General features: G+C 43.0%; 1 protein-coding gene across 1 annotated transcript in view; it reads left to right on the forward strand.

Annotated features, from left to right (window-relative positions):
* Positions 1 to 18747, forward strand: part of ADCY5 (adenylate cyclase 5) — a 224179-nt gene extending 205432 nt beyond the window's left edge. The window contains exons 13-21 of the mRNA XM_026082174.1: positions 1965 to 2081; positions 3747 to 3911; positions 4921 to 5096; positions 9167 to 9193; positions 10046 to 10178; positions 12225 to 12488; positions 12842 to 13046; positions 13901 to 14025; positions 16154 to 18747. Of these exons, the coding sequence (XP_025937959.1) occupies positions 1965 to 2081; positions 3747 to 3911; positions 4921 to 5096; positions 9167 to 9193; positions 10046 to 10178; positions 12225 to 12488; positions 12842 to 13046; positions 13901 to 14025; positions 16154 to 16282 (1341 nt within the window). The 3' untranslated portion in view covers positions 16283 to 18747. The remainder of the gene's footprint in view (positions 1 to 1964; positions 2082 to 3746; positions 3912 to 4920; positions 5097 to 9166; positions 9194 to 10045; positions 10179 to 12224; positions 12489 to 12841; positions 13047 to 13900; positions 14026 to 16153) is intronic.
* Positions 18748 to 19044: the final 297 nt, after the last annotated feature.

The following is a 19044-nucleotide window of genomic DNA, read 5'->3' on the forward strand; positions in this document are numbered from 1 at the left end:
TCTCCAAATTCCTATGGCCACTGGAGATTTAACACTGTACTCTATTGTTGGGCAATGTGTACAGTTCCCATTAATGTCACTCCACAATAAATCAGAGGATGATATCCTCTAAGGGATGAAGGTTATCATCCGCCTGTCAGCATGGGCCAGTAGGTACCGTGATACTAGATCTTGTACAGCAGATTCTTAAGGTAGCAATTTAAGAGACCTTATAAGGGATGACAGCTCATGGATATAAAAATCCTATTAAGGTTAGAGAGGAGGAAAGCCCAAGGGTGTTGTCCTACATCCCTGCGGCGGTGGGAATGTGTTGGCTGATGTCTGTCTAGGAGCAGCTGGATACGGTAGGGAAAGGAAGTACTTTGATTCTGGCTTATCAGCAGAGTCAAGAATTTCTATATCAGCAAGGTTTATTTCTAAAAAAGAGGGGCTCTGTTTTGTTTTAAATCGGCTGCATGAGCCTGAAGGATTGTCTAAGCGTTCAGTGAATTTCAATCAATTCTCATTCAGTGCGAACAGATCAGAACCCCGATTTCCCCTTTTCTTCCACCACCCTCCCCGCGCAGAGACTTGCCCTTTTCTCCCTGAGAGTTAGCTGAAGTTTTGAGTGCGTGCTGGCAGCAGGTGCAGTCAGCTCTGGAAAAGCTCTCGCCATGCCAGCCTCTCCTTCCCTCTGTAAAAGTCCCCAGCTAACCAGCGCCGCGGCCGTCCAAACGCTTCGTAATTACGTTGCAGGACTGCTGTGTGGGAAGCTGGGCCCTGACAAAATGTTGCCTCTCTGAAGATGTAAGAGTGAAGGATAAACTGGAAAAGCAGGCCTTTTAATAGAAACATTAGTCATAGTTAAATTGCAGCGCCATGTCGCTGTGCTGCTGGCTTCTTTGTGTCTCTAAAAATACCCTCTAGTGGCTTGCTTATTCATGCAGTGTGTTGATACAGAAAGGAGAGCTGGATTCTGGAAAAACTCGAGCAGTCGGCGGCAGAGCCCCCCTTCCCTTGAGCAGCTGGCGCTCCCCGCTCCCCAGGAAAGTGTTCCAAGATTTCCGGAGGGGGCATCTCTCTGTGCTCCAGCTCCAAGCTTGCGCCGGGACAGCAGTGGTGAATGCAGAGAGAGGGGCTGTTTCAGTGCCTTGGGGACTTTTTAGCAGCTGAAGCAGTGGAAGGAGGCCCCGTGCGACGTCGAGGTGTAACCCTTGCTGCACAGGGCTCCTGGTTAGCTTGCACTCGGCGCGGGAACGGTTCCCACCTAGAGCACAGTGCAGCTCCTGCAGACCAAACACGCCGGAGGCATGCGGTTCGGTAGTGAGAAGAAACTTCCTAACTTCGATAACAGTGAATCACTGGGAGAGGCTATTTCAGGAAGCTGTGCGATTGCCCTTACCAGAGGTTGTTTTTAGCCCTGTGTGTCTGGTGCGGAGTGCTATAGACAAGGCGAGGCCAGCTGATTTTCCCAGTGCCTTTCCGTGCGGGTGTTACAGATCGTGAGACTGGCCTGGACCTTTTAACAGTGTGTTTCTGAAATGGTATCGAAAGTGCTGTGATATCCTTTCTTGACAAAAGGCATATAAGAGGGTTTTTTTCATCTCTGTTTTCTTTTAATTTTTGATCCAATAACTCACAGGCTGCAGCTCCTGGTTATTTCAGTTACAGGTGGCTCGTGGTTTGCTTCTCCTGACAAGATGAGTGCAGTCCTGCGAGCTGTACTGTCTCGGCTCAGGAGCYAGTGTTTCCATTAGGAAGGAGTAACTAGGTTTGACAAGCCAGCTGGGCCGTGCTGCCACGATGCAGTCACGTCCCTGCCTGTGTCCCACAGCCTCTGTCCCTTGTCACCATCCTCCAACCCCTGTGCAGCAGCCAGATAGACACTGTCCTGAAGGATGTAGGCAGCTCAAATGAAAGTTGTAATCCTTGCAACAACCAGTGATTTTACATGTTTATTTAATCTTTTTTTTTTCCATATCCAGCTTTTCCCAGCTCCGCTCCAGACTCTTTCTAAGAAGATTGTACAGTCCAGGACCAATAGTACCTTAGTTGGAGTCTTTGCCATTATCCTGGTTTTTCTCTCTGCCTTTGTCAACATGGTACGTGCATTATTTCCTTTAGACCCGCTGTTCGTGTGGCTTTCGTACTGATGCCCTCTGGTGCCGTAACCCTTAAAACCACTGGGCTTAGCATAACACTGCCTGGTTGTTAGAGCATCTGAAGTTAGTTCCTCTTTGCTCTCGGGGCACAGAAAGGAAATTGGAGCCAGACCACCACGTCCCTAGCATGTTATATGCCTGCCACTGGCTTTGCTTTTGTGACTATATTCTTTTCTGATTCTTTAAATGCCTCTGCTGCAAATACATAAACCAAACCTGAAGCGTACCCCAGCGYGAAGGCCCAGCCCGAGGCCCATGTGTCATCTAACTCCCACAGCATTGAGTGGGACTTAACCGTTCCGTAGGCTTTGTGCTGGCCTTCTGCACAGCACTGAATTTGCTCCCAGTGTAATAATCACTTAACAGAGACTGTAAAGGCTCTGCTTTAAATCACACTTTCAGGACTGGGGTGATTTTGCTTCACATCCAAACACTGCTGCTAATTTCAGATTCAGAGAGAGATGGGCTGTTCTCTAGGGCCTTGTTGCTGCTGTTTTTTCACCTGTACGAATGGCTTGAAGGATAAATGGATTTTAAAGAAACCATTTGAATATTCTGTGTCCTGCACACATCTCTTTTATTTTTTAAGAGAAAAATAAAAAATAAAAAGAGATGGTCCTGGGGTTAAAGCCCTGGGCCTAGAGATAGCTCCAAAGACTCCACATAGCTCCCTCCCCATCAGTTATGGCCTTGGCTGAGGAAGCCCGGACCTGGCACTGACTTGCACTGGCATGGAGTAATTTAAACACCTAAACATCAGGCCACTTCTTGCTCTTGCCTCCGCTTCCCTATATACATAGTAGAGATTTAGGAACAATTTTATGCTCCGTGGGGGTACTTGAGTGGGAGGCATTGGCAAAGTACAGCATGTTCTGGTTAGACTAGCAGAGCCCCGTTCTGCACGAGGGGGAGACCCTGAGCTCCAGGGCTTTGAGACTCCCACAGTCTCCCCCCATAGCACACCAGCAAAGAACCAGTGTGGGTTGCTGAGCACCAGGCAGGAATTAGTCTTATTTTTCTGCATAATATGGGGCTCTTTGCAATTGTGAATTGCTTAATGTAAAAATCAGCTAAATGGACAAGCAGAGCTGTGCACACAGGAGATCAGGATGGGGGCGTCTACCTCTGCCTCAGAATAATGTAACAAATTAGTCTTTGAATCTTGACACAAAAGTCTTTCCTACAGAAGAACCCACAGCAGTAGCTTTAGGAACTTCTAGATGTCAGAGGAAAGTTAGCAATTCAGGAAGTCCTGTCAGTAGAAATACAGCAACACCAAGACCTTCTCACAGAAAATGGGATATATTTGTAGTGTAATATCTACAGGCCCTCTGCCTTACTTGTGAACCTTCAAGCATTGAATTATACATGTTGAGCACTGAACTTGCTTTCTAGAGTGCATGGCCTGGATTTTATTAATTAATGGCTTGGGGAGAAAAAACATAGCCATTACATGTGCAGTAAAACAGAGGCTGGTGATTCCATTTTGCACATCGCTTAGTTTCCTTGGATAGCCATTTCCAAGGGGCTTTTAAAATGATATAAATTATTTGGTTCTCTTCTCCTTGTCTATGCCTTTGAGTTTAACATTATCTTTTTCTTCAGTTCATGTGCAGCACTGTGGATCTTGCCAGCTGCATGGCTACAGAATACAACATCACTCGTGACCGGGTGGACATATGCCTTATCAGCAACCTGACTTCCAACTACAGCCTGGGCACCTTGCAGGGATTCTGTGACAGTCCTTTGCCCAACTGCAACTTTCCAGAGGTATTGCTTGAAAAAAATGCATTGCAGATGCATTGGTCTGAGAATCACTAAATAAAATTTAGCGATTGCAGAGGAAAGCAGATTGCTGCTGACTGATGTTATGGGACTGACACAGGCTACCACTCACAAACTTGTATGTCTGAAGTTATTGTCATGAGCCTGCATTCATACGTTTGAATGAGTGGTCTGATTTTCAAAGGTGCTTAAGCTCTGAGCTCTGGGCAAAGTCACCAGGGTGCCTGAATGCTTTGTACAATAAACCTGCTACACGTGGTCTCTAGCAGGGATGAATTGGAGACCTGTTTAAGTTCTTTCAGGGTTGAATAAGCAGCAGACTTTTATAATTGTTGGGTCCTGCCTGTAGCAGGAGAAATGGCCTTTCTCTGTGAAGTCCTTAATAGCATGCAGAACTTCAAGCCATTGGTATGTTGTCTGCTGGAAACTGAAAAGGAAGGGAAAAAAATCTCTCTTGGATAAGCGCAGAATAGATGTCTAGGTCATTTGGGTTTGTGACAGCGTTGCAGATTTATAGCTGATCTGTTACCATTCAGGTGTTGTCCCACTGAAGCCCTGAACCTGTTTCCATATAAACTAATGGGAATATTGTCAGTATCTAATTCAGTGAGGATTCTGAGACTATCCTTACTGTGACTTTCAACCCTGCAAAGCCTCTTAGTATTTCTACAGAAAGACTCAGAAGCATGATCTGGCACAACGGAGAACTGAAAACACTCTGCACCCATCACAAGGTTGTCCGGGTGCTGGGCAGAGAGGGATTGTAAGCAGTGGGGAACAGCCATTTGTTCTCTCCATCAATTCAGTTTTAACACTTAAATTCCCTGTAATGTTAGAGGATCCCACAGGTAGCCACAGGTTTAAATGTTCATTCAACCACATGACCCCCAGTCCCTTTTTATCCCTCTGTTTAGTTTCTTTTGTTTTTGGTTTTGATTTATCCAACTGACATTCATCTCTCTCCTGTTTTTTTTCCCTTTTTGTCTTTATACAGTACTTTACCTACAGTGTCTTATTGAGTCTCCTGGCCTGCTCTGTGTTCCTTCAGATCAGCTGTATTGGAAAACTGATCCTTATGTTAATCATTGAATTTATATATGTTCTCATTGTGGAGGTGCCAGGGGTCAACCTTTTTGACAATGCAGATCTCCTGGTTACAGCTAACACCTAGTAAGTGCCTTTCACTTCTGAAATCTTCACCTAACTTCTTTCACTCAGTGATTTCAGTGTGGCATTAGGTGGATGGGAGCTCCAAAGCCGAGGTGTAAGCAATGGAAGTGCATGGTACCAGGTTAGGCATGGCTGTAAATTTAAGGCTCTGTCCATGCTGCTGTCCACCTCTGAAGTGTAGAAGATCACAGTTACCTATAAGACTTTTTTGAACTAGAACTTGACTAATGAACTATCTATTAATAATGAAATATAACTGGAATCAGAGTGGATATGTGGTTTTTTTTCCAGAAATGGGGAGATGTTGTTAGTCATTCTGACTGCTTCTGGTAGTACACTCTCAATATAGCAATGCCTTGTCTCAAAAAAGAAAACAAAAAAACTAAATTCTAGATGGCTCAGAGATGAATGAACCTCTGAGATGTTCTGACATCTGGTGTATCAAATGCAGGTTGGGGTGGCAGAACTGGTAGAGCTTGGCATTTGGCTAGTGATCTTACAGTTTCTGCTGAATGGATGTCTACATTTGAAAAGTTGGCGGTATAGCCTATGCTGGCACAATTCCTAGCAGAGGGGCCCGAGTTAAGTGCCAGTAGGCAGTTGCCTTTTTACTTACAAAGGTAGTTTATATTTGCCAGGTCACACACTAATCACGGTGGTAACCTCCTCCTTCTACTGACATGGTTACCCCTCTCCTGAAGGTCATGTCAGGGAGGCAAATTCAGCACATCCACAAGCACTCTCTCCTCCACAGGTTTCACATCTCACCAGCAGTTGCATTGTTTTGCTACTTGTTTTGATGATTTTCCCTTGCAGGCAACAATATACTTAAGTGTGAGTCAACAAAATCATAGTGTTGTGAAAAGGTAAACATGATGCTAGGGTGTATAACAAGGAGAGKTGCCTGTAAGATGTGTGAAGTAGACCATTTGCTCTACTGAGCAGTGGGAAGGCCTATCGTGGAGCATGTTCTCCAGTTTTGGGCAAGGCGCTTCAAAATAATGAAGAGTCCAGCGCAGCAAAGAACAATCAGAGATCTAGAAAGCATACAATACTAGAGAAGATGAAAAGAATTGGTAGTGTTTATCCTAGAAAAGAGAATAGTGAGAAGAAACTTGGCATGTGTACGTTGGGTAAAACATGAAGTCATAACTTAAATCGCACCAAGGAATATTTATACAGATGCTAGGAAACTCTTTAATGGTAAAGATTTAGTAAGCACTGGGATAACCCAGTAGGGCATTTGTAGTATGTCCAACCCTGAAGGTTTAAAGACCAGTTTAGGTGAAACATCTGCCTAGGATCATAGCTATGTTTGCTCCTGTCTTGAGACAGGAAGATGGTTGAGAAGACACCCATGGTCCTTCCCAATGCTATTTTGTGTGTTATGAAATAGCTTATGTAGTTGCTTGACTTTGCTGATGGTCATTAACTCCTACAAGCTGGATGCACTCAGTTACTTCTGTCCTTCACAGTAACATTCCATGATTTCTAGGATTCCTGTGTGCCCAGTAATAATTTATGGAGGTATGACTTTCACATCCATTGACAGTAAAATCATTTAAATAATATTTTTAACTCAAGCAAACGAAATTATGTAGGAAACCCCATGGAGCTTTCTGTGGGAGTATAAGGAGAATGAGGTTTCCTTTCTTTTTTGCAGAAGGTATGCATTCCCACAGCGGAAGCTGTTTAGCATTTTCTAACATAATTAGAGAAATAAAAGCATTTTATATCCTGAATATCATTTCATTCTTTTAAGTCAAGCACTAAGCAAAATTACAGCACTTAGAAGTATAATTTACGTCACTCCACAATCAAAATGTCAGTAATAAAGTAGAGAAGGTTAGAAGGTTTTCCCAGAAATAAGTTTTCTGTGGATGCTATATTATCTCTCACTAAATGATACTTGTTTTGTACTGAGATCTCCATGGGCAGCTTTTTAATGCCCCAGAGTCAGGCAGACCATTTGGGTCTGGTGGGAAATGGAAGCTCAGCATGCAACGCAGTTTAGAGATGTACCTTGTTGTCCAGCTGATATTAAAAAAAAAAAAAAATGGCCTCATATTGCTTTAATTGGATGCCCATTGTAGCTACATAATTACTGTCTACTCTGGAGCCATTATGGTACTCTGACTAATTAGGAGTGATGCAGATGTCGCTTCACACTTCTGTGTACAAACTAACCCAGCATGCAAGCAACTGAAAGGCTGATTACAGCACGTTGAGAGTTGCTAGACTTGATTGCAGTGACACACCAGCGTTGTGACATATGAAGCATATAACTGGAAGCACAGAGCTACTATTATGTTACTTTTTTCCTATGCAGAAGATAAAACTAACACATTGGTTTTAAAGATATGATGGACCAATGTGATCTTCTAAGTGGAGCCCAAAGAACTTTGCCCAATGATTTGTTCACAAACCCATCATTTCTGTTTGAGCTATAGCATGTGATCTGGAAGGCTGTCTAGCCTTGGCTTCAAGGCTGCAATAAGGGAGGCTCTCCTGTCCTTATGGGAGCTGTCCCCAAAATCAGCCACCCATCCTGCTGAAGATGGGCACTTAACTTTGAACGTGAATGTATTTAGCAGACTTCTCACTGTGTTGCCTTGTAGTTGGTTAAAGAGCCATCTGCTACTGGAAATGWCTGTCCCATGGAGGAGCAACCTACCAATGCAACTCCATTATTACTTGCAGTGGGCATTTTCACTTATCCAAAGCTTTATTGTAACTACTGGGTTGGCTGCATTTTGTAATCTTTGCGTTGCTGCTGAGGATTTTAGAGCAGGCATAATAACCACAGCGAGCTGCAGTCCCGGGACAGAGGTTCAGATCTGCTGCTCTCCCATCGTAAGACCAAGAGTGATAGTGAGGGGCAGGCACTCATCCTTGTCAAGGCAGTGATTTAGGGGAAGAAGGGTATCACACTGCATGAAGAAAGTGGCTCCAACTCCTACTAGATCCATCCTTCAATGTGGAGTAAATTTCCCCAAAGTTTTCAAACTGGCTCCACTGCTAAATACAGGCTGGACTTCGTTATGTGTTTAGTGCTGGAGTTGACCAAGGGGCCTCTCAATGAATCAGGTGTGAGACGACAGTGGTTTTCAAAATCTGTCAGAAGAAATTCCATGCTCAGAACACCAGAAAATATCTTGAAAAAAAACAAGATTAGAAAGTTGCTATGTTATTATTTTTTATTTTGTGCTCAGCTAGGTCCTCAGCCACTTCAATTTGGGTAGTTTCTAGCTCTGATTCTCCAGAAAGAGGGTTCCTGCCGGCCTCAGAAAACTGTGACCTGAAGTACTCAGAACTACTGTATGACTCTCATTGTAAAAATGTGTCACATTAGCAGCCTGCAAAGCTATAACTGCATCAAAAGCACTATAATAATGCTACCACTGGTTTCTTTCTTTCAATTTAAATAGCATTTTAAAAGACACATATATATGGTTCTCAGCCACCTAATACTCCACCTACACTTGAGAAGAAACCCCACAGCATTAAGCAATCAATCAGTCAGGAACTGAGCCAGCTCCTACCCACCAGAAAGCTCTTTTCCGTCCTTTCGCTGTACAGAAAGCACGCCCTCCATCTCCTCCAGCAGCTCTGCTCGATACGAGCGCTTTGCGGTGCCGTATGTTACGGTGAACGGGGAGAAGGGGAGCTAGCCCTCGCAACGACTTATCCCAAAGCTGCCTTTTCTAAAACAAGTTTTTCTGCCTGACCTAATTAAGTAGTGGCAGGTGCGCAAGCATTTGCTAAGCACCCCACACTAACATTACAATCTTGAATGATTCTCCGATTCTCAGTGCTGCTTGGCTGTTTACACCCAAGCCACATTAACCACGTTGCACCATCACTCTGGATCTTGGAGTGTAGCTCAGAGAACGACCTCCSCGCCACCCAATCTTTTTCTTGTTACCCGTTTTTAAAGGGTTATAGCCCCACACAGTGTTGGAGGTGCCACATTGCAGCGATGCTGTTGAATGATACGCCAAAGGACGTGTGCTAGAGAGAGCAAACCACCTTACTAACCTTGGCTTTGTGTTTGTTTGTTTGTTTTTCAGCGTGTCTGCAAATGCAACGTTACCATGGTGAGTTCTTTCGGCATGAAATAATTCTAATGATTTTTTTGGGCAGGCGTTTTCTGTTCACAAGGAGCAGTATCAGCATGTTGGGTCACCAGTGGGCAAGTCTGTCTGGTGCTTTACTATGCATTGCTGTGACCTGGTGCAAGACACTCTAAAAAACATAAGTGGACTGAGTATTGCCTTTCTGTCTGTATAGCTATTCTCAGAGCATCCTACTTTCTGTGGGACTGACGTGAACTTGCTTTATAAGAGCAGCTCATAGATTTTATTTGTAACTAAAGATCACAGGTTTTATCAAAATAATATTTTCATATTGTATAAYTTTGTAATTCAAACAGTTTTTATTTGCTTGCTTGTCAGAAGGGTTGGAAATGTATCTTAACATCCCTTTCAGCTTTTAGAATATTTATAAAACAAAGGCCATTAAAAAGTGTGAGGAAGCACTAAAAGTAGAAGAGCTCCAGACTTAGGAGGCTGGGGAGGACAGTGCGAGAGACACAGTGAACACGATCTGAGAGCTGGCAGCATTTCAGTTTGCCCAAGCACAGTCCTGGCTGAGCACGTATGGCTGTTTTCTTAAAATTGGCTCTTATATCAATGTTAAGCCTTTCTAAGAAGTTGGATTAAATTTCCAGTTTCAAAGTCCTGTTTTAGAAACTCGCATCCATGAGCCAAAATCATAAGCTTTTTGCAGGTATTGTTTGTCCCTTTGCCAACATGTGCTTCACAGGGAAATAAAAAAATCTTCTGTTCAAATATTGGTTAGCCTTACATGGGAATTGGAGAGCATGGCTAAGCTGTGCGCATTCCTCGGTGCTGCGAATAATCGAGAAATTGTCTTTTTGTTGGCTGTAGCGCTCCGGCAATGACGCGAGTCGCGCTCAAGATTGTGACCCCTGTCATCATTACAGTGTTTGTCCTGGCGCTGTACTTGCATGCCCAGCAAGTGGAATCCACTGCCAGGCTTGATTTCCTCTGGAAGCTTCAGGTTAGTGGTGTTTGCCATGTTGGATGAATGCACAGAACCACTGGTGTTGGTATGAAACCGTTGAGCTATTTGTTATCAAGTTTTAGAGTCTTATAAAAATGCCTTTGAATTCAGGATGAATGTGACAGCTCACTGGACACATCAGTAATGTTCCTAGCTTCTTTGGCGTATTTCATTCTCAGTGCCTGTCATCCTGCTTATTTACTTTCACCCTCATTTCCTTGGCAATGCATTTAGGATGGTCCCTGCAATAAAGGGCCAGAGATCTGAAGATGAATTCGGGCACCTGGACCTGTCGCTGTCACAGAAACCTTTAATATAACACAATTTATAAACGTTATCGAGCTCATTCTCACTGCTGATTTGTTTTGCAGAGTTCAGTCGACTTTGGCTTGCTGTATTTAGAGGTTCAAAAGATTTTCAGTTGCGTTTTTGTTCACCTCCTTGTTAAGCAATGGGAACTGGCTGGATATCCAATCTTCATTAGCTCCTAGGCAGCAATATTGGATAACCAACATGCTACAGATAATGTCACGGTTTTTTGCTTCTGTCACTGGGTTCATTGTTAATATTTTTACTGCTTGTGCTGGTGAGGGATGTTGGGGTACCTTACATGATTCTCAAGCAAGCAGGGCAGGTCTCAGCTCTGCTCCTGAGTCATGGTTGGGGGACCACAGGGTTACTGTAGATTTTTTTTTTTTTTAACCTTCTGGACAGTAGGACATCATTCTAAGAATAGGTTAATAATTAATTAAAGCTCCTCGGGAAGCAGATAAACATTGTTATCGTCATTTATAAATGGTGAAACAATGGAAGAGATGAGCTGACTTGCCTGGGCTTCACTGCAGATCCAGGTCTGTGCTCAGCAGGCTGAACCGCGTTGCTTCCCCAGGCAGCGCCAAGTGTTTTTCTTATTCTGTCCACACATATCACTTTCTAAAGGGTCCTTCCTTGTTTAACCGAATTTCCAGTCTCAAATGTCCTGTTCTAGAAACCAGCCCGCATGAGCCAAAGTYGCAAGTGCTTTGCAGATAGTTTGTCCCTTTACCAACATGTGCTTAAGGAGGGTAGGGAGGAAATCCCTTCTCTTCACAGCTTGTGACACACCTGTTTGTACGTAYGTGTGTCTCTCCTCGCACAGGGAGGACTGGAGCATATGGCTAAACGCTATTCACCCATGCTGGGGCCCGAGAGTCGCAGGAGAGTMCGTCCTTTGGTTGGCTTCAGCTCTCCAGCAGTGACAGAAGCAGATTTGAAGAAAACCCTTTTCAAAAGGCTTTACTTTGTCAGGGGTATTTGGACTGCTGCTGCTGCTGCTGCAGCTCTGTTTTCCGTGGGACAGCCATGTGGTGTTCCTGTGAGCTGAACCGTTCTGCGGTTCTCCTGTATCAACTACGCAGTTCCCAGTCATTGCCTGAGCCCCTTTATCCTTCGCTTTTTGCTCATAAATATGCAAAATGACAAAAAGTAAAAACAAGGGGGGAAAATCCTGCTACCATTAGGTAAGGGGGGGGGGAAGAAGTGAATCAGTACATGCACCTCTGTACATTTGCCTGCAAACCAGAAGCGATGAACTGTGGCGATGCTGGTACTCTGCAAGTCTGCAAAGAGAAATCAAATCCTCAGAGAATAATTATCTGTGAAGTYTGATTAATCTAGTGTGCTTTAAATGCTTGTTTTATTTTAGTCACCTAGCTGTGGGCAGGTACATCTTTTCAGAAGTTCTTGCTCCATCTGAACATTAATCCTAAATCCATATGCATTAGAGCAGAAACAAGGCAACCCATCCTCCTCATTGGCCCCTTTGCCCTGACATATCCCCTCTACCGCTGGAGAAATGGGCTCTAAAGGCTGGTAAAAAWGTCCTCCCTGGAGTGTCAGATTAGACTGTTTCATGGGTTCAATTGGGAATGTACCAAATTTACTGTTTTCCCCTCCYTGCTTTCTTCCATTTCTGTGCTCCACACAAGTTCATTTTCAGCTTGCTYTCCTCCAGAGCAGTTACCAAAAGAGTAAGCGTGCCACTGTCTCTCCCTCCTAAACTAGGCCACTGAAGAGAAAGAAGAAATGGAGGAGCTGCAGGCCTATAACAGGCGCCTCCTCCACAACATTTTGCCGAAGGACGTRGCRGCCCATTTCTTGGCTCAGGAGCGGCGAAAYGACGAACTGTACTACCAGTCGTGCGAGTGCGTGGCTGTCATGTTCGCCTCGATCAGCAACTTCTCVGAGTTCTAYGTGGAGCTGGAGGCCAACAACGAAGGGGTGGAGTGTCTGCGCCTGCTCAACGAGATCATCGCGGATTTCGACGAAGTAAGTCGTGGAAAATCCAGGTGGGCAGAGTCAGCTGAATCAATGAGCGTCTCTGGGCTTTGCTGAGCTCRTGAAGGAAGCTGGCTTGCTGAGTCCTTATGCCTTGTTTTATTTCTCCTTGCTCGAGACGTCTTTAATTCYTTTTTTCAGATGAAAGCTCCTCTCATTCCTCGTCCCTTCCCCCAATAACTAATCCCCTTCTTTGTGTGAGGACTCTGTACTTTGAGGCRTGAATGCTCTGTTCAGCACTTTGTAGTGCTTGTACTAAGGGAGGACACGTAGCAAGGACATTAACAGCATGTATGTGTTTGTCAAGGCTTATTTGGTTCCTTTGTTCTTCTCTTGTGAAACAGATAATAAGTGAAGACCAGTTTCGGCAGCTGGAGAAGATCAAAACCATTGGCAGTACATATATGGCTGCTTCAGGCCTCAATGATTCCACTTATGACAAGGAAGGGAAAACGCATATCAAAGCTCTGGCTGATTTTGCCATGAGGTTAATGGACCAAATGAAATATATTAATGAACATTCATTCAACAACTTCCAGATGAAGATAGGTAATGTCCCTGTATTTACAGGATGAAATATTGTTAGTGGTTATTCTGACCTGGGGATTTTACAGAGTAAAAGCCATAGATGTCACCTTAGATGTCCAGTGATGTTAATCGCTCTTGTGTCTAGTGACAGAAAAATAACTGGCTTTTTTTGGCCTGTATGATGCAGTCTCAGAGCAATTTGATTAGGACAGTGTCCTCATTACCAGAGCTCCCTGGAGCACTGGGAGCAGTCGAGCTACGGACCTTGGTGCAAAGAGGCTCTTACCAGAGCAGTGGGTCTCACAGGGGCATTGGGCTTGGGCTCATTCTGCCTGTGATGTGTCCTCTGCCCACATACCCTGTGGTTCCTGGGTCCGCCAGTCAACTGTGCATCTTAGACATTAAATTGTCTTTAAAATCAGAGAGTAAAAAGAGTCAGGAAAGGAGAAGGAAAGAAAGCATGAAGATGGCAAGAGCGATATTTGTTCTAGAAGGTCATCGGGACGCTGCGTTACCTCTCACAGCCACCCAGCGTCTCAGCAACCGTGTCTCAGCCAAATTCCAGGGGAGCTGTTTGCTCAGCAGCCAGATGGCCAGTAAACTTTATAATGTTATCTGGTCCTGGAAAATAGCTCTGGATTGGACAGATGCAGCCTGTGCTGCCATTTAGACAGCCATAATTGATCAGAGAAGCAGCCAACTTCTTTAGTTTCTTTCCCCTCAGTTTGGCCGTAGCTTTATGTGTCAGGGTAAAGCACTGCTAGAACTGATGAACCTCAGGATTTTTGTATTGTCTGATAAATAGCTTGCCTCAAACTTAATGTGGAGCCTACACGATGGATCTGAGCGTTGTGGAATTTCTTCTGTATTTCTAGGCCTCAATATTGGTCCTGTCGTGGCTGGGGTGATCGGAGCACGTAAACCTCAGTATGACATATGGGGCAACACAGTGAACGTAGCCAGCCGAATGGACAGTACAGGTGTGCCTGACAGGATTCAGGTAAGGACCTCGCTGGAAAACTTGCTTGCGTTGCCAGTCGTGTGCCACTTAGAGGTTTTAAAGCTTAATTGGAATTTTCGTTTCACTTGATTCCTTTATGCCACACATTTATCTATATGCTGAAAGGAAAGTGAACTGGGGAGTGGTTATGGTAGCCCGAAGCTGTGACTGTTAAATTTGACCAACTCTGCAGCCTTGAGGTTAAAAAAAAAAAAAAATCACCATTTAGTTCTGGCTGGAAGTGCTGATCTGAGTTTCCTTCCCTGAGTGCTTCACTGGTGTTAAGAGGACAGTCCTGCTCCGATGCTTGTAGTAACTCGTGCTGCTGGCTTTGGTTTTGGCTGCGTGCAGCTCTGCACTGGCCTGCAGCTGGGAAATTAAATCTTCTTTGGAGCTGGGGTTGCCCCCCACCAAAGAACAGCGGTGGGTTTATTTTCCAAGCACCTGAGTCACAAATGTATTTCTGTGTACACCGCGAGGTGAGCAAGAATCCAGGCAGCAGCAGGGAGCGAACAGGGAGCGAACAGGTAACTGGAGGGAGAGGACGGCTGAAGGGGTTTAACGGAGGCTGCACTACTGTACCGACCCTCCCGCCGCCGGGGCGCAGACAGGGACCTGTGCAGTGATTCGGTGCCGTTGCCCTGCTGTCTCCGAGTCAGTGCCCGCAGCTGCAGATTGTCATTCCTTGGGAAAGTACCGAAGGGCTGTAAAAATAATTAGAGTAACTGATGGTAAATCCAAGAGGGGAAGCCATGCTGGTTTTTTTCCCATTAAGCTGTTAGTTGACTGGATCAATATTTAGCCAACACCCTTTAAACTTTCCTACGAGGCAGTCCATGAGCAATTTTCTTTCAAGTTAAGCAAATCAGCACAGCAACCTTACAGCAGTAGGAAACCAGAAGAGGAAATATTTAAAGCCACCCAGAAAAAAAGGTGAGAAAATGCCTTATAAGAAACAATTCGCCATAGAATGGCTAGGCTTGCCATTCTAGATACTTGCTGCTCTGTGTTTTCCTGTTGCCCATAAGCTTATGAAGTATTTAGAGCTGATGTTTATGTGAGTATGCACAGGCAGTGCAACACTAGACTTCCCAAAGACTCTTTCTTCTTTTTTTTTTTTTTTTTTTTTTTTTTTTTTTTTTTTTTTTATGGCATGGTAGAGTGTTGACAGCCCGACATCAGGAAATTGGGGGAACGATTAAGAGGATGCAATGGAACTGTCAGTGGGGGCTAAGAATTTCAAATGTTTTGAGTGATAAATTTTAAAAGTTTGGGGTCAGATTAGGTGCTTGAAAGGATTTTTGCAAATTAGGCCTTGAGCCCCTGTTGGTAGCTGGTGGGGAATGATTTACCCGAGTTACAAGTCTCATTTGCTTAGGCTCTGAAAGTACTGTGAAACACCTTGCTGCTACATTGGCCCCTAAATATCTCAGAATCTGGCTTTAAATCTTCTGTTTGTTAGTTATTCCGTGGGATAAGTAAGTAAAAGTAAGTGACTGATTATAGCTGAATGGCATCTGCCCAATGAAATTGGATCCTGGGTAGATTATTCCATTTTTTTTCCCCCTACTCTGATCTATTTCCAGGATGATTCCATGCAGTCTCATTCCCCCTACCCTTTCCTCCACAAAAAAGCCCCCAAATGACCCTTTCTGAACTAAATATCCACTGGGTAGGACTTCATAATTTGGTTGGTCCATTTCAATTCTAAATTTTTCTCTTTCCCCAAAACTTCTAGAAGCCTTTTTTTTTTTTTTGAGGAATTTTTAAATATCTTTTAACATGTTTTCCTAATATCACTCTCTGATACAATATTTTGCACATTTCCTGAACTGCCAGGTGCATTTTTTTTGAAATGTGACTAATTAATTTTTTTCTTTTCATACTGTGACTTCCTTGAAAAGCTGGTTCTCCTCACATTGTGTACCCTGTTTGCCTTGTGTAGGTTCTCAATTTCTGCGGTTTGTGTTTGTTTTGCAGCTTCTGCCAACTTCTTTAGTTAGTGATTGATGTGAAAAAGTCAACTTAGAACCAAAACAGTTGACGCCACCCAAGTTTTGCCCAAGAATTACTCCAAAAGCAAATGAAAAGCATGCCAAGCACGTGTCTACTCTTGTTTTTTCTGCAGGTAACCACAGACATGTACCAGGTTTTAGCAGCCAACAACTATCAGCTGGAATATCGAGGCATCATTAAGGTCAAAGGTAAAGGGGAAATGACCACCTACTTTCTAAATGAAGGGCCTCCAATTAGTTAGCACCAGTTGCAGCATCGCTCAGAAAAATGGAATTTGCATTAAACAAGATTGAAGTGGAGAAGAATCACTTTTTGGCAGTGAATCCAAAAACAAAAAAAAAATGCAGCCCAGTTGAAATTTCACACAGTGACTCTGGAACTGGTATCAGCAAACACTTTGGCCACCTATCATGAGATGCAAAAGCAGGGAAACAAACCCCTTGGAGTCGTTCCTGCCCGAGTGCTAAATCGACCAAAGATGTGTGCCGATGGAAGTCACAGCTAAGACATGAATTTGGAATTTTAAAGTAAGGCTGCTACCACAGGATCTAAGAAGATATTTAAGTATTTATTGAAGCAACACAACATTTACTTGGTTGAAGAAGGAATGTATGATTCACTACAAAGCATTATTTTGGAATGGATTTGCACTCCCATAATGTTTCCATCCCATACTGCCAGCTATTTGAAGTGTACCACTGTGCTTTTATTAGCTGTTTTGAATGGGCTTTTAAAATTGACACCCACTGTTGCAACACACAAAAGGCCTTTTAGGACGGCATCAGTAATGTTTTAGTTAGAAAAGACATTGTAGGCCTAGCCCCCTCTTTTCCCTTCTTTTCCATGGCTGAAAGACTGCGTTTCTGAGTGGGGCTGGCACATCTAACGAAAGGGAAGATCAAGATGAAGAAAGATGGCTCTACAAGCATATTTATTAAACAAAAAGTCTTCTGTGCTCTTCTTTGGTATATATCAGTTTACATGGGAAAGACTAGATGTAAACAAGAGACACTTCATTGGGGGGAACTCCCCTGAAATTTGTTGTGGTTTTTTTTGTATTTTTTATTTTGTAATATTGAAAACATGGAGATCTAACAGATATACCAAATTCTATATTTTGTAAATTATATATAAATTAGAAGACAGGCTGTCTGCACCAAGGTGTGTTGGGAGGTGTATATAACCTGTAGACTTTTGTGTAATTTTTTGTGCATAATACTCTGAACACAGACTTGGCAGTTTTCAGATTATCACTATACAATCAAACAGCAACAGGTGAGTTTCCAGGCTGAATCAGATGCATTTTTTAAATGAAAATCCAGAAAAATCTACAACCCCAAGAAGAGGAAAAAACAAATACAATAATCACACAGYTGTTCAATGCAGCATTCAAACTGAGGGTGGCGTATTAACAAATGGAAACAGGACCTATGAGGCTTAGCTAATGAGAAGGTATCAATTCAAGCATGTTAAAAAGAGCTCTGAGCAACTCTTCTAAGTAAGTGTAACAGGGAGCTCATATAAGAAGAGGAAAAAAAAAAAGATCATTTGAACTTTTCTTTAAAAAAATAATTTTCCATAGCTGGTATTAATACAATCCTGCTGATGAGAGTTGTCTGATATTTTAACTGCCATTTGACATTGCAAAAAACTATGTACTTGCATCGCTGAGTTGGCTTTCCTGCAGTAGACATTTATTTAAACTGAGTCACATATTTTCAGTTTTCAGGAGTGAGTTAGGTGATTTTCAAAACAAGATTATGATGGAAAATTTGTGTATGAGGTGGGTGACCTTAAAATACAGTGCCATTGATATTGTGTTGGGCATCCTTATCTCTAGTCAGGGTTGATGCATAGCACACTGTTATCATTCATCTATCTTTTTTTAACTAGTGAAGAAAATCCCTTGATATTTTATTAAAAAAAAAAAGAATTTAAAAAGTTCTATTTTTTATATTCTACAAGGGGAGAGTTTTGATATTGAATTTGGCTAGCACTAAAAATGACTCCAATCTTTTGACATTTAATAAAGTTCTTTTCCACTCTTCTCAGGGCAGAATATTGTAGTATTAACAGCTTAATGATTGATTGCACTATGGTGGTGATTTATTTTTTCCTACTTGACAACAAGAATAAGTTAAAATCCATGAGTCTGTCTTAATTAATTTGCCATGTTGCTAAGCATACCCATAGCATTAAGCCATTTAAACTTGAGCTTAAATGGCATCGCCCTGTTCCTTCTCCCTTCCACTAGGAAACATCGCTGAAAGTATAGTATATTGACTTCTGTAAAACTGCCAAGTCTGCCCTTGTACTATACTTTTGCTCCTTTACATCTTTCCTGGTTTGCAAAATACTTCAGTTGCATCACACTGTTACGCCTTTCTTTTCCACCCTCCATCCCTTTTACTCCCTCACTGACTTTCATTAGCTCCATGCCATACATTGTTTTGGATTTGCTTTCTACTTTACGAAAGTCTGCAGCCTTCTTAACTTTTGATTCATCTTATGAAGTTGTGTTGTCAATGAAATTTCAAGTCCCCAGTATCTCTAGCTGTGATTGTTGACAGTGTGTCATGATCATTTCAAGGGGTATTCACACACTCTTTACTCTGGATCTTGCAAAAATGGATAGTTATGATTTCCCATGGAAATTGAAATCTATTTAAGTAATTTAACTATATTAAACACTGTTTCACTGGTAAAGTGTCTCTGTTTTATTTAAGCTGCATCTGGCTAGTGAAGAGATCAGATGTAATTTGTGTATCGGATACTGATTTTGCATACAGAAACATACAATCCTTGCATAGTGATGAATGACCATCTGCACTACATTGCTACTAAGCAATATCCAGTTACAGGCCCTCCAGTTCTGATTTGCATGATGAACATCCTAATTCCCACCTGTGCATTACTCTGTGTACCCACTTACCTTGAAAAGTTAATCTCGGGATAGCTGACACATCCTGGTTGCTGAACTATGCTTAAGTATATGGTTATAAC

This window comes from Apteryx rowi, unplaced genomic scaffold (genome assembly GCF_003343035.1).
Source record: "Apteryx rowi isolate R43461 unplaced genomic scaffold, aptRow1 scaffold_57, whole genome shotgun sequence".
In the NCBI taxonomy this organism is placed as follows: domain Eukaryota; kingdom Metazoa; phylum Chordata; class Aves; order Apterygiformes; family Apterygidae; genus Apteryx; species Apteryx rowi.